At 33.5% G+C, this 27,834-nt stretch overlaps 1 protein-coding gene across 1 annotated transcript; it reads left to right on the top strand.

Annotated features, from left to right (window-relative positions):
- The first annotated feature begins 2,494 nt into the window (after nt 1–2,494).
- LOC131858971 (receptor-like protein kinase HSL1) lies at nt 2,495–3,847 on the top strand. Its single transcript, XM_059212470.1, has one exon. The coding sequence runs from the start codon at nt 2,495–2,497 to the stop codon at nt 3,845–3,847; it is 1,353 nt and encodes a 450-aa protein (XP_059068453.1).
- The last annotated feature ends 23,987 nt before the right edge of the window (nt 3,848–27,834 follow it).

Here is a 27,834-nt window from a genome sequence, read left to right as displayed (position 1 = left end):
TGGATTATAAAATTATGACTATGAAAAAAAATTTAATTGTGTGTTGTCACCTCTATAAACGTTTTCATTTAAATGACATAATTTCAATCTTTTTCAAAAAAATTAAGATGGAATTACTAAATCTTATCTCAATTATTCTTTACCATCATGTATTAAATTATTTTATGTTTTCTAGGATGTGTTATCTTGTCTTTAAAATAAAGTTTCAAGATATCAATCTACTGTTGTGTATTCTACAAGTTCAAGATCAAATAATTCTAGAGGAGGATGTGAATATGATCTCAAAGTGAGTGTTTATTTAAAAAATTCATGTGCTCAAGGAGATGCAAAGCCAAAAAGAAACTTGAATTAAAAGGGACTTCAATCTCTTAGAACATTCCAATTGATAAATTTAGATTAATGCCATTTCATTTCACATACCAATTCTCCACATCTACATGCTCTTAACCATTTACCGCCGCCATAAAATTGACCTCCTCCATCTCTACCACAAAATAAAATTGTGACCAAAATTGTTGTCAAAACTACCTTTCTTCCATTTCTATTGCTCCCACTTCTAATTCTATGAAAGGATCTACTATTCCTCCCTCTCCTTGGTTGAAATAAATAGCTGGTAAAAAAGAAGACATATATAGGTTGTAGATCTACAATTTGATGGAATGATAGGAACCTTACAAATGACACCTCTCTAAAGAAGGAAATACTACATTTAGGTTGATGGTAGATATTTTTATAACCAATATGTGGAATAAATAGAGCCCACCATAGGAAAGGGTGAAGAATATATGATTAAAATTGGATACCAATTTTCTTAAATTGATATTGGTCAAGCTACACATGAAGGTGACATTCACAACATTTAGGTGTCACTAGCTAAATAGGTAGATAGGGAAAAAAATGAAAATTAGACATGAGAACAATTGAAAGAATGGATTTAGATCTTGAACTCTGCCATATTGAATCTATATTGATATGTGATTTCCAAATACAACTATATTTTTAAGAAAAAATAGATATATTTTAAGAAAATATAGATTATAAAAAAAATAAAAAATTATCAAAGAGCATCTATCAAAAAGCCTACAATACATTTTACCTTTCAAATTCTCGAAAATATAGTCTGAGAATTTGGAAAAAAGCCACAAGAAAATTTGAAGCTACTCGAATAAAAGGAAAATGGATTTGTAAAAAAATGTTTCTAGTAAATTCAAATGACTACAAAGTTCATACTATAGTAAGATTTGGAAAGAAATACAATTTTTAAATTCTAAAAAATTAGAGTTTAAAAAATAGTCGTATTGGCTATCTGAGAAACATATTCTAAATTTGATTTGTGAGAAAATACATCAAATGTATTGAATGAAAATTTTAAAATATACAATTTCATCACTCTAAGAAACGTAAATTCAAATATAAAATCTTTATTATTTTTCTTTTTAATTTTTACAATATTCATTTTAGGTCAAACAAATTTAAGAGCACAACCAAGACATTTGGGAAATTGTGACATTTCATACAAATTACATTCTAACAAATTTGTCTATCTATATGTGATAACATCAACCTCTTCTTTCTTTTTAATCTCTTAATTGAAAATTTGCACTAATATAGAGTGTTTATATAAAAGTATGAAAATAAAAATAACAAAAAAAAGACAATAAGAAAAAACAAAACAAAAAAACTTTAATTTATTGTGACAATTAAATAAATTTCTAAATTTATATTTCAAATATTTAAAAAAATCATATTAAAAATATTCTAAAAATAAAAGAAAAATGTCATATATACATATATATATATATATATATATATATATATATATATATATATATATATATATATATATATATATATATATATATATAATAAAATTTCAAGATTTAATAAATTTTAGAAAACATGTAGTCTAATATTTCAAAAACTTTGGAGACTACCAAATTTCAAACATGAGTACACAACAATTTTCTTAGGCGGGGTCCTTGAGTGGGCTTAAATTCTATTTTAAAGGAAGAAGTGGTCTCATATATTAAAAAAAATTGTGTTGTAAGATTATTTGGAATCTTTTCCCAAAAAATAGAAGCCTCTACTTTTCAAGTTGTGGGTGAAAAAAGGGTGAGCTAGAAATTGTCCCACTAGCTTAAGAATGTTATTGTCATTTATCAAACATCTAAATTTAATTTCTAGTTAAAAATAATTTTAAAAGAAAATAAATTATTTTTAATTGCTTTTATTATAGAACTTTAAAATTTTCCAAAAAAAATCAACAGATCCTGCTATTTTTTATGGAAGCCCCTCCATGGAGCCCAGCCTTATTACGGGCTAATCAGTGGTAGTTTGTTACCGAATATTTCGGTCTAGGCAGTCCCAATATTTCTACCATCTTTTGGAAGTGAGAAAGAAAATGTATTGACGAGGCTTATAAATCTGAAAGAGCTTTTCTGATATTTCTGCAAGTAGAGCGTTTCTTTGGCTAAAACATATTATGGCACCAATAATGCACATTCGTGCTCTCGCTTTCTTTTGCTTCATTCTCACCTTTTTACTTTTGCTTCTCCAGTGCATTGCCCTATCGCAAGATGGCGTAATTCTGCTTAAAATCAAGAAGGGAGATTGGAGGGACATCCGAAATGCTTTGAGCGACTGGAATGAGTCTCATAAAAATCCATGTGCTTGGACAGGAATCTCCTATGATACTTTCAACACCGTTACCACTGTTGATCTCACGGGAGACTCCATTTCTGGCAACCTCACTTCCGCTATATGCGGTCTTTCTAATCTCACGGCCTTGACTCTCCAAGATAATGCTTTCAGCGGTCCCTTCCCCATTGCTCTCTTGCAATGCAAGCGTTTGCAGAAGCTCGATTTGTCGAGTAACAAGTTTTCTGGTATGCTGCCCTCTCGTATCTCTGAATTGAGTGAGTTGAGAGAGTTGAACTTGTCATTTAATGATTTCAGTGGCTTCATTCCTCCAGCTTTCGGAATGTTGCCAAAGCTCGAAGCTCTCTTCTTCCACGAAAATAGTTTGAGCGGGGCATTTCCTAAATTTGTCGGGAATTTGGAGTCTCTGAAGAACTTCACGATTGGTGGTAATCCTCTGAGTCCTGGTGTAGTGCCCACAGAGCTTGGCAATTTAAAGCACCTGCAGGAGTTATGGCTATATAGCTGTAATCTTGAAGGCGGAATTCCGACTTTCTTTGGCAATTTAACCCATTTGGAGTGGTTGGATTTGTCGTTGAATTATCTCTCGGGTGCTATTCCTACCAGTTTAATGGCTCTCTCGAATTTGAGAGAATTATATCTCTATCACAACAATTTGTCTGGACAAATTCCGGCCAACATTGGCCAACTGAAGAGCTTATCCAGTTTGGATTTTAGTGACAATCAGCTTCACGGCACAATTCCCGACGGATTCGCCAATCTCACATATTTGAATTGTCTGCAGCTGTTCAACAATCGACTTACCGGAGAGATACCTGCTCAGCTCGGCACACTACGTTACTTAAGTTATTTGAAGCTGTTCGGCAACAGGCTCAGTGGATGGTTACCCCAGAGTTTGGGTACATCCTCCAATCTCGTTCTCGTTCTAGTGAGGGGAAACGAATTGGAAGGTCCTCTGCCAAAGAATCTGTGTCGAGGAGGAGCGGTCTATGGCTTTTCTGGATCTTCAAATAATTTCAACGGTAGTCTGCCTTCGTCGTTTGAAGATTGCAAATCTCTAGAGTATCTGAATATCAGCCACAATAAGTTTGAAGGCCCCATTTCATCTGCAATTGGCGAAGCGAAGAATCTGATTCGGTTGGATATAAGCAACAACCAGTTTAGCAGTGAGATTCCCCCTGGGCTATGAAGTGCTTCCAATCTCGGAGAGTTGCGTCTTAGCCACAATAAGTTTGAAGGCACGATTTTATGTCAGTGAGAGAAGGAAACATTTCAGCGGTTAAAGAAAATCAATAGCAGCTTTAGACATAATACATATGATAGCTTACTTTTGAGATTCTTCACAAGGCATATATCTCCTTAAATGATCATAAAACAATCGCTATTAGTTTCTGCCTACTTACGCCGATCGTCTATTCCAATTCCCAACAATTTTGTCGAGTCAAATTAAAAAAATATTTATAATTTACAAAGTTTCCTACGTAAAAATTATATTAAATTTTTAAACAAATTTTCATTGGATGTACTCTTTTTTTTCAAACAATCTTTCTAACAAATAAGAGGATATAAATTGAAGAAATGATTATTCTTAATTTGTATTTGTTTTTTTCTTTAAATAATAAAAACAATTTTATATATACAGACTTATTTTATTCAACTTAAAAATCACATAATTCATTTAGTCAATTCAAGTCAACATAGATTATAAAGATGTCACTTTGAAGGATCTAAACATGAAAACCTAATGACATTACCATTTGAACACAACCTTATTGACTACTCTAGAGGATATTATTAATTAAGATTAAGAGTTATTATTATTATTATTTTATATAATAACTCTTGACAATTAAAAATATTTTTAAGTAAATAAAACAAGTCAAAACTAAATATGTGTTTAGAGTTTTGGTTATCATTATTTATATGGTTATGATATGATAATCCATACATTACTATTGTAAAATGCTTCCTGATGTAATGACTTTTTAGGACTAACATTCATTTCGATATAAGATTAACTTCAAATAAAATGTTATATAAATCTAAATGAATGAATGGATTCAGATGAGGTGACTATCATATTATTAATTTATTAATTAATGTTAAAAGTTGTCATGAATGCTTCAAATATTGAGAAGCCTCTTAACTAAGCTAAATGAACTTAGTAAAATTATTTTCTTTATTCAAATTTAATAGTTGGTAGAGATTTTCAAGAATTATAGACTAGATAGACTTGCAATTTTTGTCTATATCACTATTGTGTTTATGATTAAAGTTGTTTTCCCTCCAATACTAAAGGGTAGACCTATTTATCAAGGTTGGGGATGTTACCTTGAGTATATTCAGTTGATGTTCATGTTTAAGTAGAGGAAAAATCAAGGCTAATGCCTAAGGAAAGGTATATCTTCTTCACTTTACTATATGCTAGGCTTGTGAGGTGATCCTAGAAGATTTTTAAGGAAAATTATGGAGAAATAAAATAATGAGAACTATTCTTGGTAGAAAACTAACTCTAAGTACACGGAATCCAAATATGTGTTACTAAACTTCATTTAGGCAACTTTGCAAGCTTAAGAACTAAGAACATCTTAAAGCACATAGTACTGTCATGCATGTAGCTATTCAAAAATAACATTTAAACCCCAAAAGGATGTGTGGTTGAAAGAGCATACTTCATACATGAAAATTTTGGTAAATAAACTAACATAACTTTATGGAGATTTGTCTATTATAGACATGTGTAAGATGGTGGCAATTCTAGATTACTAAGCTACACAATTTGAAAAAATAGATGAATAATAACAATGTTTGAATGAATTTAGGTTTCAAAAATTTGAATTGTATTGGTATGTGAAGTGATCAAAAAATAATATGATGCTTTGATTTTGAGTGAGGAAAAAAGTTTAAATTTCATAGCCAAGCTATCAGATATATTTAATCTTTTATTTACCATGCATGATGTGATTTAAAATAGAAAAAATAAACCAAGACTAAATTGAAAATTACATAAGTGTAGCTATATAATCTTAAAACTTGTATTACAAATATTTAACAAGGAGTTTAAAATCAAGAATACTTTAACAATCCTTGTGTAGCATACAAGCATCATGCATTTCAAAGAATGGTACTTACAAGAACCTTAGAGATACATTAAACCTTACGCTAACCAATTATAATCAATACACATATTCACAAATGAGATATCGAGGATAACTACAACTCCTTCAAGCATGTACCCAACCTAAGTCCAAACACTTGGAATAACAAACCTTTACATAATTATATTCCTTCACAAAGTCTAGAGTATAAATGAATGCCCATAAAAATTGTATTGTTTCAATATTTATCACTTGAGATATTCCTTTAATATGAAAGGAAATCGTGAATATTTCATTCAACATGCAAAAACTTCAACCACTTTCTAGAATCAAATAATTTTCTATTTATACCTTTTAAGACAGGTATTTCATATTGGTTAAGTTGATTGGCCATGTGACCATGTAAAGTTAGATAGTGTTTCCAAAGAGTTGCCATGCATGAAACTGAATGTAATTCATAATTGATTATGTTTGAATACATGTTTAAAGGTGTGACTTGATAATTATTGGTTCCTAGTCAATAAAATTACAACCATATCCTCTTAAACTGAAGAAAAATGGTGAAAAAATTATTATTGATTGATGACTTAAACATGCACAAGTAAGTGAGTTTAACTAGGAAAAGTTGGTTAGTAACCAACACAATCGATTGACATCTCAAATTTACCATTGTCTAATAGACAATTCGATGTAATATAACTACCCTCAAACTTTCCTATGCTAACATTTGCTAACATTTCCCCCTTTATTACATCATTTTTACAAATGTACCCTAAAACCTCAAATTTCACCTTGCCAAGGGACCCCCCCTTAAGACCATAACAAAACTTGTTGAAAAAATAAAATAAATGTACAAATTATTGAGAAGATCTTTCTTTGAAGAAACAAATCTTGAATCAAGTAGAACTCCATCAAGCTACATTGTGACCCTTAGAAGGGTGTAGCTTTGAACTGGAATGTCAAGTTCCCAGTCTTAAAATCATGAATCATAGATTACTAAATTATTCGAAAATAATACATATTGATCTTTGATAGAGCTATTTGATGACCCTCAAAGGGTATAATTTTCTTGATCATACTCAATGGACAATAATTCATATTGAACTCAACAATTCAAAGAACCCTTTCCTAATTTTTCCAATTTTCTTTAGAAATTTGCATCAAACACTATCTCTTCCACCATATGCATTTAATCAAGTAGTTTTCAAGAGATGAGATAAATAATGACAATGTATTGAATTTGTGTTTATAAGTTTGCAAGTTTTGTAATATTTTATTCCAAGTTTTATTTGTAGGATAGCCACAAACATGCAAAATAAATATGCATAGAAATAAGAACAAGTTTCCCTATTAAACTATTGTAATAGAACTATTGAGAAAGATCTAATTTAATAACCTCTTTAACAACTATAGTAGATTAAAATTACTAGTGTCACTCACAAAATTTCATATGTTTATCATACAATCATTTTGGAAATCAAAATACATTTCCAGCTCCATTGCTAAGCCACACAAATCTCTAACATTCCAATATGATGTTTTCTCCACATGCTAGCTAATACTAGCACTTGCACCCATAAGAGGTTCAAAAGATACATCGCTAGGAAATTAAAGATAAAATTTAATTGAAAATTCATTATGAAATGAAGTTATAAAATATAATTTTTGTTACTTATTAAAATAAAGTAGTGATGGTTTATAATTGTGATAATTGCATAGGTGTTCTACCCAAAATATCATTAATAGATTGATTAATACATATTAGGAGCTAGGTGTTTATCTACATTTTGGATAGTCTTTAAGGACAATGGTAGAGAAATCATGGCTGTGAAAATCAATGCATGAATTAATGAAAAATTCTTGTGACTTCAGGGACATCAAATATGAAATTATTAATGCATTCAAATGCATGATATTTTTTGCTGCCAAGACAAATTTTGAAAGGTCCTCATCCTTTAAGAATTATTCAATTTGTGTGGCAACTAGATGGGCATGATTTATTGGAGCCACTATATACAATTCAAGAATAAACATCATTATCATGACTTTCAAAATCGAAATTCAGTAGAAATAATTAAAAGTCAAAACTCAATAAAATTAATTGAGAAGCCTTTAGGGAGTCCAAAATTTCCTACCAATAGCCCGGAAAAGTAGCAGAGTTGGCTTGGACCATGGGTTTTCTCCCCATTGGTCACGGGTTCAACTCTGAGGCTTGGATTAAACAGATGGGCTTGGCTGACAGGCTTCTTAGCTCATCTCTAGGGACTAGTCTCGCCTCAGCTCACCCCATAATGGGAAACCAGTGTCGTTGGGCTGAGTCGTGGGGATACCCTGAGTGACTAAAAAAAATAAAAAATTCCTACCAATATTGCTCTAGTAATTCTTTGATACCCATGACAAAAAATATATATTACAACAAACTTCTACACACTAATATATAAAGGAACTTACCAAACAATTATGGTCTACCAGTTGTTTTTCTCCATCATTCTTACTAGAAAAATTCCTTTGGATGGGCTATTAGAATTTAGAACATTGTAATGATACTTATCCATTCGTTGATGTTATATCTACACAATTCCCTTTTTGGTAGTGATGTAGGAGCATCCTTGGTTCTTGGCAATCTTGCATCAACCAAAAACATTTCTTTTTCAGTTTGTTCTTGTTTTTGCAGTTCAACATTTCATTCAGTGTTTATTTTCATTTGCTCACCGAACCTTGCGAAGTTGTATTTTGATCATGGACATGTTCATCTACCTTATTCTTGGTCCACGGGATCTTTGGATCTTTTCCCGACAAGTTGTCACTTCCAAAATCTGAGACAATTTTCTAGCCTAGAACACTAAAACTGCTTGGACCTATTTGCTATTGGCAAATCTTGTGGATCTCTTTCATAGCTTGCGAAGCTTCAATTCATTATTTCTTATGTTCCTTGGCATGTGGTCGACCTTCCCTTGGGTCTGCACTTAATCCTTTGGATTTTTTGGAGGAATCTCTTTAGTTGAGGCTGACTTTGTTGTTTTACATGTTTCCTCTTGATTCATCGGCATTTATTCATCTTGGGCTAATACGGATCATTCTTGATCATATAAATCAATGTAATAAAGCTTGTAATAAGTAGTGATTAGAATATAGAAGATAAATCTAAGGATTAGGTGTTTCAGAGTTGGATCACATTCTTGCTTGAGCCAAATGTTGCATAACACACATATTCTGTAATCAGGCCTGTAAGTTGAATATTGTAGCTCACATGTTGTCAGTAGTTTGTAGTCAATCTCTTTGATTTAATACATCTAATTTTTCATGACCTCCATCATATTGTTCTATTTGAGTTGTTTTAATTTCTTGCATGGTTCAGATTGTTCTCCTTGAGGACCCTCCTAACCATGACTACACCAAGTGGTATCAAAGTGAGATTTCATTCTGGAGATTGCAAAATTTTGTAAAGATTTTGTTGTAGGGTGGCGGAATTGAGGATCTGACCCACAACTGCAAAGGAATTGCATGAAGATGATGTGAAGGAATGCTCAAAGGTGGTGGAGCATGTGGAAATTTTGAGATGTATTGCAACCTGATTAGAAGCTATTGAAATGAACCAGAGATGAGGTTGGCATATTGAAGATGTGAGAAATGATGAAGGAGAAGTTGAGGTGGGAGAAGCAGTTACAAATCAATTAGCGATTGATCCAAAAAAAGAGATGTTCTTGAGGGGTTTGAGTAGAGCAAACACCAAACCACATTTTAACCCATTGGATTATGATGGCAAGTTGGATTCAGATGAATTGATGGATTGGATCTCGAAGATGGAGAAGTATTTTGATTTTGAGAATATTGTGAAAAAACGAAAGGTGAAATATTTCTATACTAGGTTAAAAAGGTCATGTGTCTCTTTGGTGGGAACATTTGTAGGTAGACCGACAAAGAAGAGGTAAAGAAAAGATCAAATTGTGGGAGTAGATGGTTAGTAAGCTAAAATAAAAGTTCTTGCCTGTCGACTATCAAGTGAATTTATTTCAGAAGTTGCAAAACCTAAAGCAGAAAGAAACCAGTGTGATGGAGTATACCAAAGCATTCTACAAGCTAAACATCAAATCTGGACATGTCGATGAGGAGGTTGAACAAGTTGCCCGATATTTGAATGGATTGTGGATGTCGATACAAGATGAACTTAGTTTGATCAAGCTGAACAATGTGGAAGAAGCATACCAATATGCTTTGAAAGTAGAAGAAGAATTGAATAAAAGACATGAGCAAATGCAGTGAGGTAGAGGTTGAATATTTTAGGGGGGAATTTCCTGTTCTGGAGGTTGAGGAACATGTGTAGATCAAAATAAAGATAAGGAAGTTATCCAAGTTGGTAGTTCGTACCAGAGATTTGACATAAATTTTTACCAGAAGAAAGAAAATGAAGGTTACTAGAATGAAGGTTATGGAAAGGAAGACAAAAGACAAGAAAAGAGAGTATTTTGAGGAACCTATTTCAAATGTGGAGGGGAAGGACATCGTGCCTTTGAATGAAAGAAGATAGAGAACCATGGAAGAGAAGCCTTGGCAGAAGAAGAACCTATAAAATTAGGTAACAGACTAGAGGATGGAGAATTGTTGATGATGAGGAGAGCATTATATCATACCGGAGGAGAACAAGAGCCCTTGTAGAGGAAGAATTTGTTTAAGACAAGATGTAAAGTAGTTGGTAAGTGTTGTAAAGTGATAATTGATAGTGGTAGTACCGATAACCTTGTTTTGAAGGAAATGGTGACTAAGTTGAATCTAGAGAGGTTGAAACACCCCAAGCCCTATCAAATAGCATAGATTCAAGATCAGCATAAGGTATTAGTAAGTGAACAATGTTTGGTGAAATTTAAGATAGAGATTATCATGATGAAATTTTGTGTGATATTATGCCTATGGATGTATGTCATATCTTGTTGGTTAGACCTTGGCAGTATGATAGACAAGCGATGCATGATGGAAGAAGGAATATATATACTATTGTGGTTAATGCGGAGAAACAAATCTTGTTGCCTTTAGAGGACCTTGTGAAGAGTGAATTTATACTAATGCAAGAATTTGTTTAGTTGATGGAAGGAAGTTCTTGGACGCGATGAGACTTGATAATATGTGCTTTTCCTTAATCCCTAAGAAGACGAAGAATCCTGAGCATAAAGAAGAATCATCAGAGGAAATAAAAGAATTGTTGACAAAGTATGGAAACATCATTTTGTTGGATATTAGAGTTGTTGGAATGTGTTGTTGTCATTGATGTCAACATATTACTGTGTTGCAGAGAATAGGTTGTTACAGAGAGTTAGTTTTGGTTATATGTTGCAGATGTGCTGATGCGGTTTATTGGGTTTTGAGATGCTTATCTCTAGTTGTTTCAGTATGATTTTCATGATGCTATGAGGTGATTTGGTCAAGTTGTGTGGTCTGGTATGTGCACTAGTTTTTCAGTGTTTCATGTTGTAGAGTTGTGGTATTTGATTCATATTGCTCCAGAATGATGATATCTTGAGTTGCAAATTTTGAAGAGTTTTTGGGATGTTCATGTGTTTCCTCTAATTGAATGGTTCATGATTTGGAACTTCACAAGCATATCTTTTAGTTTGTCATTTGATGTTCTTGAACTCTGGTGATGATGATTCTTATTATCCAAGTTGTTGTGGTGATTGCGGTGGAATTTACATTTTTTTTTATGTTCTTTGATCATGTCCTATGCATTTTGGTGTTCCACGTTGATCGTGGTGTGCGTTAATGAATATTTTATTGGTATGGTAGTATCTTTTGTGTTATGCAACATATTTGGTGGTGTAGCGTGTTGCAGATGATCTTGGTGAATGTTTTGGCAGTGTTGCATGTTTGAGGATTTGATTTGGGTCCATTTTATGTCCTTGCCGGCATTGTATTGGTCCAATTATGGATTTATGTATTGTGTGATGTAATTTTGTAATTAGGTCTTCTATGTTGAGTCAACCTTGAGGTTAAGATTGATGAATTGTATAAATAGGTGATGTAATCATGTAAGTTGTGTGTTTGTGGTTGTGTTTATGGTTTGAGAGAATATTGTATGTGAAAACAAGCAAATTTATCATTCAGAGGTGTGGAAGAGAAGAGAAGAATTGTTGTGCGGATAGTTTACTTAATCGAAACTGTAATTAGGCATTTAGAGATGTTATTCCTTCAATTCATGTAATCTAGATTGTTGTTTGATCTTTGTAAGGAAGTGAGCCTTGTAGCCCTTTGTTGTTCTGAGAAGTGAGCTCTAGGTAGTGTGCTTGAATGCATGTGCATTCCCCATTGTAATATTTTCACATACTATTGGAGAGTATTATTTTATTGTGGGTAGGTTCCCACCATGGTTTTTCCCTTAACTGGGGTTTCCACGTCAAAATTTTGTGTTGTTGATATGGTGATTATTTATGTTATTGTTGTTCATGATCAGATCTGAAGTTAAAGTTAATTTGTTTGAGTTTGGTGAAAATTGATTCACCCTTCTCATCTCTCTTGTTGCTTTACTTCCAACAATTGGTATCAAAGCTAGATACTTTGGAAGAAGCTTAACTGCTTGAGGAGATCTGGGATGGTAGTTATTGTTTTCAAGGAGAGTTTGAGGTTTGATGGAACTAATTACTCTAAATGGAAGCACCAAATGGAAGTTCACTTGAATTGTTTTGGAGAGGATTATTGGAAGATCATAAAGAATGCATACATTGTTCATCTGAATGGTCTTGTTACTGCAGCTAAGATCAAGGATGTTGAAAGCAATATTAGAGCTAAAGAAGTATTGTTGAGTTCCCTAACTGATACATAGATGACTAATGTGATGGGATTGTAGACTACACATGAGATTTGGGTGAAGCTTGAAACCCTGTATGAAGGAGATAAACATGTGAAAGTTGCTAAATTGTAGAGCTTGAAAGGAAAATATGAGTTGGTGAGAATGGGAGAAGATGAGAATATTACATCCGTTATGCCTAAAGTGAATGATCTTATGATGAACATCAAATGTGTTGGTGGAGTTCTTGAGGAAGATGAGATTGTGGCTAACATATTGAGATCTTTGCCTCATGCTTATAAACATAAATTTGTTGCTATTGAAGAGATTAGGACTGTGACAACTGTGACAAGAGATATGTTGGTCGGTAAACTTCCTTCTTTTGAACTAAGTGAACTTGGTGAATCACATGGTAAAACTGAGACTGCATTCAAAGCTACTATATTTGGGAAGTAGAAGTATAATGCGAGAGAAATTTAAACTAGGGTGTCCACATATGAAAGAGAGATAGAAGAGCTTGAAGCACTTATTGCTAGAAGATTTCCAAAGGGAGCCGGTAAGTATGAAGGGAAGTTGCCTTTGAAATATTTTTCTTGCAATAATATTGCTCATTTTGCTTCTAGGTGTCTTTAAAGAGTAGAAAATGTGTCAAAGTATGATAAGCCTTACAAGTCTAACTGGAAGTATAGATATTAGAAGAAATGTTATTATTTTGTTGATGAAGGTGTAGCAAATGAGGAGTCTAAGAAAGGGAATTTTGAAGATGAATTTGTGTTCATTGCTATCAAGGAAGATGATCTGGTATCTGTTGATTCTACAAGTTGTAATGTTGAAGAGAAATCTTTGGCTGGTAAGATTGATGAGAAAGATGAATGGGTGATTGAGAGTGGTTGTTCACATCATATGATAGGAGATAAAGGTAAATTTGTGAATATGGAGAAGTATGATGGCAGTTTCATGAGATTTGGAGACAATAAAGCTTGTGTAATCCATGGTAGAGGTTCTATTTCTCTTAATGGTAAGCATAATTTTGATGATGTTCTATATGTTGAAGGTTTGAAGCATAATGTTTTGAGTTTTGGAAAAATGGTTGATAAGAGATATGATTTTTAGTTTAAGAATGGGAAATGTAAGATCTTGAATAGCTCTAGTATAGAGATTGCATCAGGTACTAAGACTAAAGGTAATAGCTTTCATTTGAATGTTGGTGAGAAAATCTTCTTGATTGATTAGATTGATGATAGTTGGTTGTGGCATAGGAGAATGTGTCATGTTAACTTTGATTGCATGATTAATATTAGTTCTACTCAAACTATTAGAGATCTACCTAAGATAGTGAAGCCTACTAATCCAGTATGTAAATAATGTCAATTGGGAAAGTAAACAAGAATTTCATTCAAGAGAAAACTGTATACATCTAATAGATTGTTAGATCTTGTGCATACTAATTTATGTGGACCTTATAGAGTAAGAATCTTGCAGGGAGGCAAATATTTTATGTTGCTGATTGATGACTAGTCTAGGATGATGTGGGTCACTTTTCTAAGGGAGAAATCCGAAGCACTGGAGAAATTAAAAAATTCAAAGCTAAAGTGGAGATAGAGATAGGATTGAAGCTGAAGTGCCTAAGGTCTGACAGAGGAGGTGAATTCATTTTTGGTGAGTTTAATTCTTTTTGTGAAGAGAATGGAATCTAGACATAGTTATCTGCTCCGAGAACCCCTCAGCAGAATGGAATTGTTGAAAAAAAGAAAATAAATGTTTTGGATGTTGCTAGAACTATGATGATTGAAGGAAAGGTTTCGTATATCTACTGACGAGAAGTTGTTAGCACTATTTTATACACATTCAACTGGATGCATATAAAAGGTGATTCCAGTAAGACCCCTTATAAACTATGGTTTGGTCATGTTCCTACAGTTAGATATTTTAGAATCTTTGGAAGCAAATGTTATATCAAAAGAGATGAGGATATAGGATAATTTGATGCAAGATGTGATGAGGGAATCCTTTTGGGATATTTTACTAAGAGAAAATCATGTCAATATTACACCAAGAGACTAAGAAAGATAGTGGAAAGTACAAATGTGAAGGTTGATGAGAATCATGGGAAGCAGATCAGAGCATGTGGATATGAGTTTGATGATCAAGATGTTAATTCAAAGCAAGTGTAGAGTTCAAGCATGAAGAAGAGTGATCTGGTAGAAGTAGAGATAGTGAATGTTGATGCTACTATTGGTGAAGAAGTTCAAGAGCCTGAAAATCGGAATAATTAGAAGACCCCGAGGTATGTAAGACTAAATCATTCAGAAAATCAGATTATTGGTGATAAAAAATAAAGGTGTGATGACTAGAAGAAGAATTTTTATTGAAGAGACATTTTTAGTTTTAAAATCGAGCCTAAAGATGTTGTTAAAGCCTGTGAAGATGAAAATTGGGTTAAAGCTATTGAAGAAGAGTTAGATCAGATTGAAAAGAATAAAACATGGGAGCTAGTTCTGAGACCGAAGGACAAGAATGTAATCGGTACTAAATGGGTGCTTCAAAATAAACTAAATAAAGTTGGAGAAGTTGTCAGAAACAAAGCAATACTAGTATGTAAGGGATATTTACAAATGGAAGGCATTGATTTTGAGGAGACTTTTCCTCTAGTGGTTAGAAATTGAAGTTGTTAGATTAATTCTTGCATATGTTGCTCATATGAAATTCAAGGTATATCAGATGGATTGAAGTCATCCTTTTTGAATGGTGAATTCAAAAAGGAAGTCTACATTGAGCAACTAGATGGATTTTCATTGACAGATGAAGAAGATATGGTTTATAGATTGAAAAAAGAATTGTATGGATTTAAACAAGCCCCTAGAGCTTGGTATGCTAGATTGGATAGGTATTTGATGAAGTTGGGATTTTGTAAAGGTACTGCTTGTAGCGTCATAAAATTGCGACCCTGCAATTTTTGACCACATTTGGGTCTTTGCATTGGTGGATGAATCCCTAAGCTTGATTGGAGACCCGAAACATGCTCAAAATACCTGAAACTTGCACCCTGCATTGCTTTCTATCACCGCCTATCCTGAATTAGGGTAGGACAGGGGCATGGCACCCTTATCGCCCCTAGGATAGGGGTGTGGCACCCCTATCCCTACCCTATTTTTGGGCCTCCCTTGATCAAATCCTACTTTGGTCTTGTCAATTGTGAGGGGGAAAAAGTTTTCCTATGTCGGCCTAAGATGAAAAATCAGTTAAAAACCCCTAATTGGCAATTATATAAGGAGCATCTCCCCTCCTATTTGTATAACTCCAATAAGAAAAAATTAAGTTCATGAGAAAAGCGATGATAAGTGACAACAAGTTGATCATAAAGCACATTTAAGCATTCAAGAATCCATTCAAGCATTGAGCATTCCAAGTCTCCTTTCAAGGCTAGGTGTTGCATTCAAGTCAAGGATTCAACCATTGAAGAGGAGATCTCTACCAAAATTTAAAACATTATATTCTGCATATTCTTTCAATCAATTCTATCAACATTTCAATTGCATCCTCTCTTGAGGTGAATTTTACTTCAAATGTTTCCTTTCATTTACTTGCAAGTGTTTTCAAATACTTGGTTAATTCCAATATGGGGTTTGACCTGAAGGCAAACCCCCAATCCCAACAACATTTCCTCTCTTTTCTATGTGTAGGTTGCAGGTGCGCAATTGTAATTGTAGCTTTAGGCTTCATTTTCAGCGATAGAAAAACCCTTTTCGGCGTGCAGATTCTTCGGAGGACCAACTACACTTTCAACCTAGTCCTGGCAACTTCTGCTCAAATTTGCAGGGGAGCTCCGTCTCTACTTCTTACCTACTAATTCTAGGTACACAACTTCATCATGCATCTCTATCTCAAGATATAATCATTTTTTTGTCATCTTCACACTTAGTTTCAATTCGTTTAAATCAGCTTGTCTATTTTAAAAGAGGGTTACTTTACTTTCCAAATCCATTGTCAATTCCTTACAATTCATTTAGCATTCAATCTCTTTCCATTGGGATTGGATCTAGTGAATTCAACCCCCTCTTTTAAATGTAATGCGTGTGAGAAGTTGAAGGGAATACTTTGTGAAACTTCCATTCCTCTTTTGAGGGGAGTAAAGTTTTCCACTTGATCTCTCCTCATCACTTTTCACCACATTACATTGCTGATGGTAATTTGTACTTCAAGATTGATAATGATAATATTTTGATTGTTGAAGTCTTTGTTGATGATTGTTTTTGGAGGAGATGATGATTTGAGTAAGAATTTTGCTAATGATATGCAAAGGGTATTTGAGATGTTTATGATAGGTGAGATGAAGTTCTTTCTGGGATTGCAAATTACACAATCTGATAAATGCATTTTCATATTTCAATCTAAGTATGTGAAGGAATTATTGAAGAAGTTTGCATTAGATGATTCCAAACCTGTTGGAACTCCTATGGTGACTGGGTGTAAGATAACAAAAGATGATGAATCTTTGAAGGCTAACCAGACCTTGTATAGATCTATGATTGAGATACTGCTATATTTGACTCAGACTAGGCCTGACATTATGAATGTTGTATACATTGTTGCAAGATTTCAAGCTGATCCTAAGGAAATTCATGTTACTCCTATAAAGAGGATATTCAGATACTTAAAGGGACAATTGATTATGGTTTGAGGTATCTGAAGGAAGATGATTTCACTTTAAATGCTTATATTGATGTTGATTGGGAAGGTGATGTTGATGACCCAAAGACCACTATTGGTGGAGCAGTCCTTTTGGGAAAGAAGTTGGTTGCCTAGACAAGTAAGAAGCAATATTCTATTTCTTCATCTACTATAGAATCTGAATACATTTCTACTCCTACCAACTGTACTTGGGTACATTGGATGAAGTAGATGTTGAAGGATATTAGAGTTGTTTATCATGAGCCTATTGTTATATATCATGACAATTCTAGTCCTATCAATATTTCTAAGACAAAGCATATACCTATCGAGTTTCATTTCTTGAGACATAAGGTGAATGAGAAAGAAGTTAGATTGGAGTATGTATCTACTAAGGAAACAATTGCTGATATATTTACAAAACCTTTGCTTGCTGATAAATTTGTATATCTGAGAGAGAATTTAGGGGTGATTACCCCTCCTGCTATGAACTAGATGCCTTGAGCTGCATCGATTGGGTGGACTTCATTGTCTTATCCTATTATCTGGATTGATGAGTTGGTGTTGTTTCTTTGGGGGAGTAGTAAATGCATGGTTCACTTGTTTAGATTTATGAGTTTATCCTAAGGGGGAGAGCTTATTAGAGAGAGAATTGTGATCTTGTATGTGTCTTTGGCATTGTTGTCAAAGGGAGAGAGATGCATGTGAAAAAATGCTATATCCTATGTTGATCTCAGGGGGAGAGTTTTGAGAGTTTTGACAAATTGTTGGATGTTGATTTATTTATTTGCATTGATTTTTTTTCATATGCATATGTTTCCATCAATTCCAAAGGGGATATTGTTGGATATTAGAATTGTTGGAATGTGTTGTTGTCATTGATGTCAACATATTCTTGTGTTGCAGAGAATTGGTTGTTGGGGAGAGTTGGTTTTGGTGATCTATTGTAGATGTGCTGATGTAGTTTATTGGTTTTCAAGATGCTTATCTCTAGTTGATTCAGTATTTTCATGATGCTATGAGGTGATTTGGTTGAGTTGTGTGTGGACTAGTTTTTTAGTGTTCTATGTTGCAGAGTTGTGGTTTTGATTCATATTGCTCTAGAATGATGATATCTTGAGTTGTGGATTTTGGAGGATTTGGGATGTTCATGTGTGTCCTCTAATTGGATGGTTCATTATTTGGAACTTTTCAAGTGTATCTTTTATTTTGTCAATTGGTGTTTTTGAGCTCCAATGATGGTGTTAATGACGATTCTTATTATTCGAGTTGTTACGGTGATTGTAGTGGAATTCATGTTTCTTGTTGATGTTCTCTAATCATGTCCTATGCATTTTGGTGGTCCACATTGATCGTGGTGCATGTTAATGAATATTTTATTGTTTTCATGGTATCCTTCATGTTATGCAACATATTTGTTGGTGTAGCATGTTATCGATGATCTTGGTGAATTATTTGGCAGTGTTGCACGTTTGAGGATTTGATTTGGGTCCATGCTATGTCCTTGTTGACATTGTATTGGTCCAGTTATGGATTTATGTATCATGTGATGTAATTTTGTAATCAGGTCTTATGTGTTGAGCCGACCTTTAGGTTAAGGTTGATGAATTGTATAAATAGGTGATGTAATCATGTAAGTTGTGTGTTTGTGGTTGTGTTTATAATTTGAGAGAATATTGTATGTGATAACAAGTGAATTTATCATTTGGAAGTATGGAAGAGAAAAGATTAATTGTTGTGCAGATAGTGTTCTTAACCGAAACTGTAATCAGACATTTGGAGATGTTATTCTTTCAATTCATGTAATCTAGATTGTTGTCTGATCTTTGTAAGATAGTGAGCCTTGTAGCCCTTTGTTGTTTTTGAGTAGTGAGCTCTAGGTAGTGTGCCTAAATGCATGTGCATTCTCCATTGTAATATTTTCACATACTACTGCAGAGTATTATTTTATTATGGGTAGGTTTCCACCATGGTTTTTCCCTTAACCAGTTTTCTCACGTCAAAATCTATGTGTTATGTGTGTTGTTGATGTGGTGATTATTTATGTTATTGTTGTTCATGATCAGATCTAAAGTTAAGGTTAATTTGTTTGAGTTTGATGAAAACTAATTCACCCCCCCCCCCTCTTAGTTTCCTGCTAGTTTGCTAGCAACACATTTCAAATAATGTGCCTGATGGATTGCCCCCTACAAGAAGTATCTGTCATTGCATGGACCTAATTACCAAAGCTAGTATGCCTAATAAAGCATCACACTAGATGACACTTGTAGAGAATGAAGAGTTGAATAGACAAGTGCAGGAGTTGTTGAGGATGTTGGTATTTTGGTATGTTTTTGTCATTGATGTCAACACCTACTAAAACACTAGCACTTTGGAGATCCAACAGCATTCACTGGCAAGCAAGTAACTATTGCACAGTTACTAGTATATGGTTCACCGGTAGGATATAATGATCACTGGCACTTGGAATGATATGGAAGACACTTGGTAATGTCGAAGACATCATGTGGACACTTTGTTTTGAAGAATTAATCATTGGTATATTCATATTTGCTTTTACCGGCAAATAGGTCCAGGGTTACCTAGGGTTACACCGGTAGGTTTTTCTTTTCCAGATCAACATGGCACGCTATGGAGATGATTTGTTATTGTTGTAAATGCATTAAGCTGACATGTTTAATCAGTTATTGCATCGGATATTATATTGTTTGTAAAATGCTTTTATTGTAATATCTTGTAGAGCTGACCTACTAAAATTGGTCTTAGGTTATGGTATAAATGTAAGATCTTATTTGTAAGATCGAATGTGGAATGCGAAAAAGAATTAAGAGAAGGTATATGCGAGATTAAGTAGAGCTATACACAAAGACATCATTTGAAGGTGAAGCTAGGTTTTTGTAGAAGCATGTCAACATTACATCGGTATTGAATCCAGCATATGAAGATGTTATTTTGTGCAGTACGTTCTTATTGGATTTAACCATCCAACTGTAGTCAGTGTGACTCCCATTTTGTGATTGAGAAGTGAGCTCTAGGCTATTGGCCTTTCTGCATGTGCAGACCCCATTTATGTACACCTACTATCTGCAGTAGTATCATCTAATTGTGGGTAAGGTTTTTCACCGTGGTTTTTTTCCCTTACAGGGTTTCCACATACAAACATTAGTGTTATGTGTTGTGGATGACTTTATGTTTATGTTTCATGCATTAATCTTTACTGGTATAGCAATTAACTATTAACACTATCTATTGACATACTTAACTGGTTTACCGGTATTAAGCATTAAGTTGGTTAAGTTGTTTTTGGTTTGAATTTATTTGACAACTGATTCACCCCCCCCTCTTAGTTGTCTTCGGGACCTAACAATTGGTATCAGAGCCTAGTCCTCTTTTGCAGAAGTTTAACAACTTGAGGAGATCCAATGACTACTAATTATTTCGGGAAGGATAGTCCTAAACTTGATGGAACCAACTATGGGATATGGAAGATCAGAATGGAGACACATCTGAATTGCATTGGTAAACACATCTGGGAAGTTACAAAGAATGGTTATACTGCTGATGTAGCTGGTCAGACTGCTCCAACTACCTTAGCTAAAGATGAGGAGAATGATTGCAAAGCAAGAGAAGCACTTTTGAGCATTTTATCAGATCAACAAATCATGGGATTATTAGATAGGTCTATTGCTAAAGCTATTTGGGATTGCCACCAGCATATAAAATGAAGGTTATTGCTATAAATGAGTTGAGAACAATGCCTAATACATCAATAACTAGGGATACATTGATTGGAAAACTTTCAGCTTTTGAAATTGAGGAATTTGGTCCTGTTGCTACTATAAAGATAGATTTGGCCTTTAGAGCATCAACATCATCTACTCCATCATTTGATAAATCAGATTGGAAAGCCTTTTATGCAAGAGAACTTGAAGAAACTAGGAAGGAGAATGAAGAACTTGAAGCACTATTCGCAAGGAAAATGCCAAAAGGTCCAGTTGGAAGTAAATATGAAGGTAAAGTACCCTTTAAATGTTTTAACTATAATAAGATTGGTCATATGGCTTCGAGATGCCCTGATAGACATTCTAGACTAAGAGAAGAAGCTAGAAGAACATACAAGCCTAATCCTGAATATTAGAGATACAGATTTAAGAAGAACAAAGACAAATCTTGTTACATTGCTAATGAAGGTGTGACTGATGATTCTGATGAGGATCCAGCAGACAATGGATGAGTTTTTGTTGCTATAACAGAAGATCAACCGACACCTACTGCTCAACCGGTAGAACAAGCCCTAGCAGCTAAAGTTGAAGTAAAGGATGAATGGATCATTGACTCAGGATGCTCACATCATATGACAGGAGACAAAGGTAAATTCTTGAACTTTCAAGAATACAATGGAGGTTTAGTAAGATTTGGAGATGACAAAGCCTGTTCAATCAAAGGTAAGGGTACAATATCTCTTGATGGTAACCATAACACTGACAATGTCTACTATGTTGAAGGATTAAAGCATAATCTTTTAAGTGTTGGTCAATTGGTTGAGAAAGGATTTTAGTTACAATTTAAAAATGGAAAATACAAAATCATGAATAGAACTGGTTTAGAAATTGCAACCAGTAATCAGACTAGAGGTAATATCTTTCATTTGAATAACAATGAAAAGGCATGCTTGATTGCACATATAGATGAAAGTTGGTTATGGCATAAGAGACTATGTCATGTAAACTTTGATTGCATTGTGAAGATCAGTACTTCTAAGGCAGTTAGAGATCTACTTAAAATTGTGAAACCTTAGAATACAATTTGTAAGGAATGTCAATTTGGAAAACAAGTTAGAGCTAGTTTCAAAAGTATTCCAGAAAAATCCAATAATGCTCTTGATTTGATTCACACTAATTTATGTGGTCCAGCCAGAACTAAAAGCTTACAAGGTGATAGATATTTCATGCTAATTATTGATGATTATTCTAGAATGTAATGGGTTACTTTTCTCAGAGAAAAATTAGAAGCACTTGGAAAGTTCAAACTATTCAAAGCAATGGTTGAAAATGAAACCGGTAAGAAAATCAAATGTTTAAGATCAGATCAAGGAGGAGAATTCACATCTAAGGACTTTAATACATTCTATGAAGTGAATGGAATCAAAAGACAACTATCAGCACCTCGGACACTATAATAGAATGGAGTTGTTGAAAGGAAAAATAGAACTATCTTGGATGTAGCAAGAAGTATGTTATCTGAAGAAAATTTACCACATGTATAATTGAGAGAAGCAATCAACACAACCGTCTATACATTCAACAAAGTTCACATCAAAGGTGAAACCGGTAAGACCCCTCATGAACTATGGTTTGGTAATACTCCTACTCTTAAGTATTTCAGAATTTTTGGAAGTAAATGTTATATTAGAAGAGATGAGTATATTGGAAAATTTGATCCTAGAAGTGATGAAGGAATATTTCTTGGTTATTCATCTAAGAGAAAGACATGTAGATGTTTTAATAAGAGATTGCAGAAAATTGTTGAGAGTACAAATGTAAAGATTGATGAACAATTCAGAGGAACTTCAAGGTATATAGACTCTAAACCGGCAACAAAAATTATGACAAATGAACCTACACTAGATCCACCAGTACAGAATGAAGATCCAGTTACCCCATTACCATCAGAGAATTCCACAGTAATTGAAGAACTAAAACAAAGTAAGACACCCCGGTATGTAAAATTGAATCATTCTGAAGATTAGATAATTGGAAACAAATTTAAAGGAGTTATGACAAGAGGAAGATTGGCAAATGAAGAGGTATTTCTTATTTCTCAAATTGAACCATCATCCGTTAATGAGGCATGTGAAGATAAATTTTGGCTTAAAGCTATGGAAGAAGAATTAGAACAAACTGAGAAAAATAATACTTGGACATTAGTTCCCTAGCCTAAAGATAAAAATGTAACTGGAACAAAATGGGTATTTAGAAACAAACTTAATGAAGATGGTAAGGTTGTTAGAAATAAAGAAAGACTAGTGTGTAAGGGATATTCTTAGAAAGAAGGAGTTGATTACAATGAAACCTTTGCACCAGTAGCTAGAATTGAGGCAGTCAAATTATTCTTGGCCTTTGCAGCTCACAAGAACTACAAAGTTATCAAATGGATTTTAAATTTCCATTTTTTAATGTAGATCTTGAAGAGGAAGTCTATATTGAACAACCTGATGGATTTTCTTTGACAGATGACAATGACATGGTTTGCAGGTTAAGAAAAGCTCTGTATGGATTGAAACAAGCCCCAAGAGCTTGGTATGCAAGGTTGGATAAGTATCTTTTAAAGATTGGCTTTACTAAAGGAAATGCAGACAATAATTTATATAACAAAATAACTAATGATGACATCTTGATTATAGAAGTATTCGTTGATGATGTAATCTTTGGAGGAGAAGATAGACTGTGTAAGGAATTTTCTATTAAAATGCAGTAAGAATTTGAAATGTCTATGATTGGAGAAATAAAATTCTTTTTAGGATTGTAGATTTCACAAACTGACAAAGGTATATTTTTGAGTCAATCCAAGTACTTAAAAGAGTTACTAAAGAAATTTGGGATGGAGAACTCTAAACCGATAAGCACACCTATGACTACAAATGACAAATTATCTCAAAGGGATGAATCTACACCTATTAATCCAACTAGATAGAAATCTATGATAGGAGGTTTACTATATTTGACACAAACCAGACCTGATATTATGAATGCAGTATGTATTGTTTCTAGATTTCAAAGTAATCCTAGAGAAAATCATGAATCAACAGTAAAAAGGATTTTCCGGTACTTACAAGGCACTGCAAATCTTGGATTATGGTATCCTAGAGATGAAAATTTTGATCTATGTGCATACACAGATGCAAATTGGGCAGGAGATGTGGATGATAGAAAAAGCACCACCAGCAGAGAATTCTTTCTTGGAAAGAGATTAGTTTCTTGGTTGAGTAAAAAACAGAGTTGTACATCTTTATCAATAGCAGAATCAGAATATGTTGCAGTAGCAACTAACTGTACACAAGTACTATGGCTTAAGGAAATGTTGAAAGACATAAAGGTAAAATGCAAAGAACCTATTACTATATATTGTGATAACACTGCAGCAATTGATATATCTAAGAATCCAGTATTACACTCTAAACAAAACATGTTTCTATCAAACTGAATTTTCTAAGTGAAAAAGTGGAAGAAAAAGAGATAAAATTGGTTTATGTGAATTCTAAAGAGTAGCTTGTAGATATTTTCACAAAACCTTTGCCTAAGGAGACTTTTGAATATCTCAGAGATCAGCTTGGAGTCATACCACCACCGGTAGAGACTTAGACAGTTGATGATTGTCATCAACCAGCAGAATTTACAGAGAAATCTTTTACTCCGGTCTTTGATGAGGAAGCTACTTCTCAGGGGGAGTAGTTGGTATATTGAATTGATTGGTATTTTGTATATGAACTTTGTTTTATTATAACTTTGGCATTTGATGTCAAAGGGGGAGAGATATCTATGGAAAAACACATTATCTTTTGAGGAGAGATTGGTATTGAAAATCTTTTGATAACACATGTTGCTCCCAGGGAGAGAGATTGTTGGTTGTTGGTATTTGGCATTTCTGTTTTGACACTTTGATGGTTTTTCCATCTTGTGTTGCCATCAATGCCAAAGGGGGAGATTGTTGGTATTTTGGTATGGTTTTTTCAATGATGTCAACACCTACTAAAACACTAGCACTTCGGAGATCCAACAACATTCATCGGCAAGCAAGTAACTATTACACAGTTATTGGTATATGGTTCACTGGCAGGATATAATGATCATCGACACTTGGAATGATATGGAAGACACTTGGTAATGTTGAAGACATCATGTGGACACTTTGTTTTGAAGAATGAATCATTGGTATATTCATATTTGCATATTTTCTTTTACCGGCAAATAGGTCCAAGGTTACCTAGGGTTACACCGGTAGGTTTATCTTTTCCAGATCAGCATGGAACGCTATGGAGATGATTTATTATTGTTGTAAATGCATTAAGTTGACATGTTTAATCGGTTATTGCATCAGATGTTATATTGTTTGTAAAATGCTTTTATTGTAATATCTTGTAGAGCTGACCTACTAAAATTGGTCTTAGGTTATGGTATAAATGTAAGATCTTATTTGTAAGATCGAATATGGAATGCGAAAAAGAATTAAGAGAAGGTATATGTGAGATTAAGCAAAGCTATACATGAAGACATCATTTGAAGGTGAAGCTAGGTTTTTGTAGAAGCATATCAGCATTACACCGGTACTGAATCCAACATATGAAGATGCTATTTTGTGTAGTACATTCTTATTAGATTTAACCATCCAACTGTAGTTAGTGTGACTTCCATTTTGTGATTGAGCAGTGAGCTCTAGGCTGTTGGCCTTTCTGCATGTGCAAACCCCATTTATGTACACCTACTATTTGCAGTAGTATCACCTGATTGTGGGTAAGGTTTCCCACCGTGGTTTTTCCCCTTACAAGGTTTCCACGTACAAACATTAGTGTTATGTGTTGTGGATGACTTTATGTTTATGTTTTATGCATTAATCTTTACCGGTATAGAAATTAACTGTTAACACTATCTACCAACATACTTAACTATTTTACCAGTATTAAGCATTAAGAGTGATAGAAGAGAAAGCAAGATGTAGAAGGCAACCCATGTATTAATGGGAAAATCATTTGAAGAGGGAAATCAAATCCAAGGCATTGATCCATCTACCATAAATTGTAACTTTAATGAACTATGATTGAAGCTGTGATTTTTAATTAACATAAATTATATATATCTAAGTAGAAATAATCATTCATAAAATATTGAAATAATAACACATAAAATACCAAAATGTATATAAAGTCTATGAAACAATAATACATAAAATATTGAAGCATATAAAGTTCATATGTATATATCTAGCTTGCATATCCATATATAGAAAGAAATGAAATACTAAAACATATATAAAGACATATAGTCCATGAAAATATTGAAATGTATTAAAGCATGTATTTCTAAATATTCCATGTCAAATACACCCCTAAAATCAAGACTCCTCTTCAATCCACGTGAATAAGAATGATTGGAATCACTTTGTAGAAGAAATATAACCTTGAGTTAAGATCCAGATTACCATATGGGTTTGGTCATACCCTCCCATGTCCAAGTGCTCTCCATGTATAGATATAGGTGCTATAGGCAGGCTTGAACTTGTCTCATGTTATGGAAGAAAAAGGAACACATGAACACTAAAATTCAATTTAAACTTAATTTAACACACGACTTGAAATCAGATTTAAAACTATTCGAAATGACTTAATTCACTTTAATTTATAAAATTAGATAAATTAATATATGAGTCTCTTCATCTCCTCCCATGTCTAGGTGCTCTACATGTCCATGTACAAGAGTTATGGGTAGGCTCAAACCTATCTCATGTTATAAAAGAAAAAAGAAAACACATGAGCACTAAAATTTAATTTAAACTTATTTCAACCCACATGTATAAATAATAATTGATATTAAATAAATAAAAATTTAAAAATACCATTGTTTGTTGCTCATCTTGGGACATGATCTAAGTGGTAGGATCAAGACCAAAAGTGTCACTAACAATGTCCTACAAGGTCAAATAAAGCACATGTATACAAATTACATTAACATATGTATTTTGCATGGGGGCTTCACTGACTAGGCAATATTATATCATGCCTATTCATATTGAGGGGTACAATATATTGCCTATCAGTGAAAATAGGGGGATTTTTAATTCAGGCTAAGAAAAAATGCAATATTTGGTGAAAATAGGGGGGCTTTTAATTCAAGTTGTGTATTGGGAGGGGGTAACAAAAAAGGATTTTAGTGCAATATTTTTATGAAAATAGGGGGATTCTTTAGTATGCCATGAATGCACATGATATAACCTAGGTTCACTAAGAGAAGACCCTGTGGTGTTTTGATCCATTTAAAGGACCTATAAATTGTTTACACAAAAAAAAGTGAACTTGAAATGAAGTCGGTGACTCTTGCAATTGACTTTGGTCATAAGGCTATTTAAAAACCATCTTGATAGTGGTGTCAACCAACATAGACATTTATATATATTTATATATATGAAACTAAATTTAAATGGTATGAATACATTGATTGGCTCATCTACTATAGCTAACACTGGAGGAGCTCTTGCCACAACCTCAGGTGGATTTGAGGTGGAATTTGGATGACCTCCTTGTACTAGCATTAATTTTTAATGTACTTGAACAACTTTAAGACTTAATTACAAATTAAAAGATAAGTTAAAATTATATTATATTTAAAAATTCAATAAAAAAACCCCTAAAAGGTGTGTCAAGTTGAACAAGTGTTAACAAAGAACAAAATTGTTCAAAAGAAGAAGTTGATGCACTTATGTATATCTATATGTATATGTATATGTATATGTATATGTATATGTATATTTATATGTATATGTATGTATGTATGTATGTATGTATGTATGTATGTATGTATGCATGTGTATGTGTGTATATGTGTGTGTGTATACACACACACACACATATGTATGTATGTA

This window comes from Cryptomeria japonica, chromosome 10 (assembly GCF_030272615.1).
Source record: "Cryptomeria japonica chromosome 10, Sugi_1.0, whole genome shotgun sequence".
NCBI classification, from domain to species: domain Eukaryota; kingdom Viridiplantae; phylum Streptophyta; class Pinopsida; order Cupressales; family Cupressaceae; genus Cryptomeria; species Cryptomeria japonica.
This window is presented reverse-complemented; position numbering and strand designations above follow the sequence as displayed.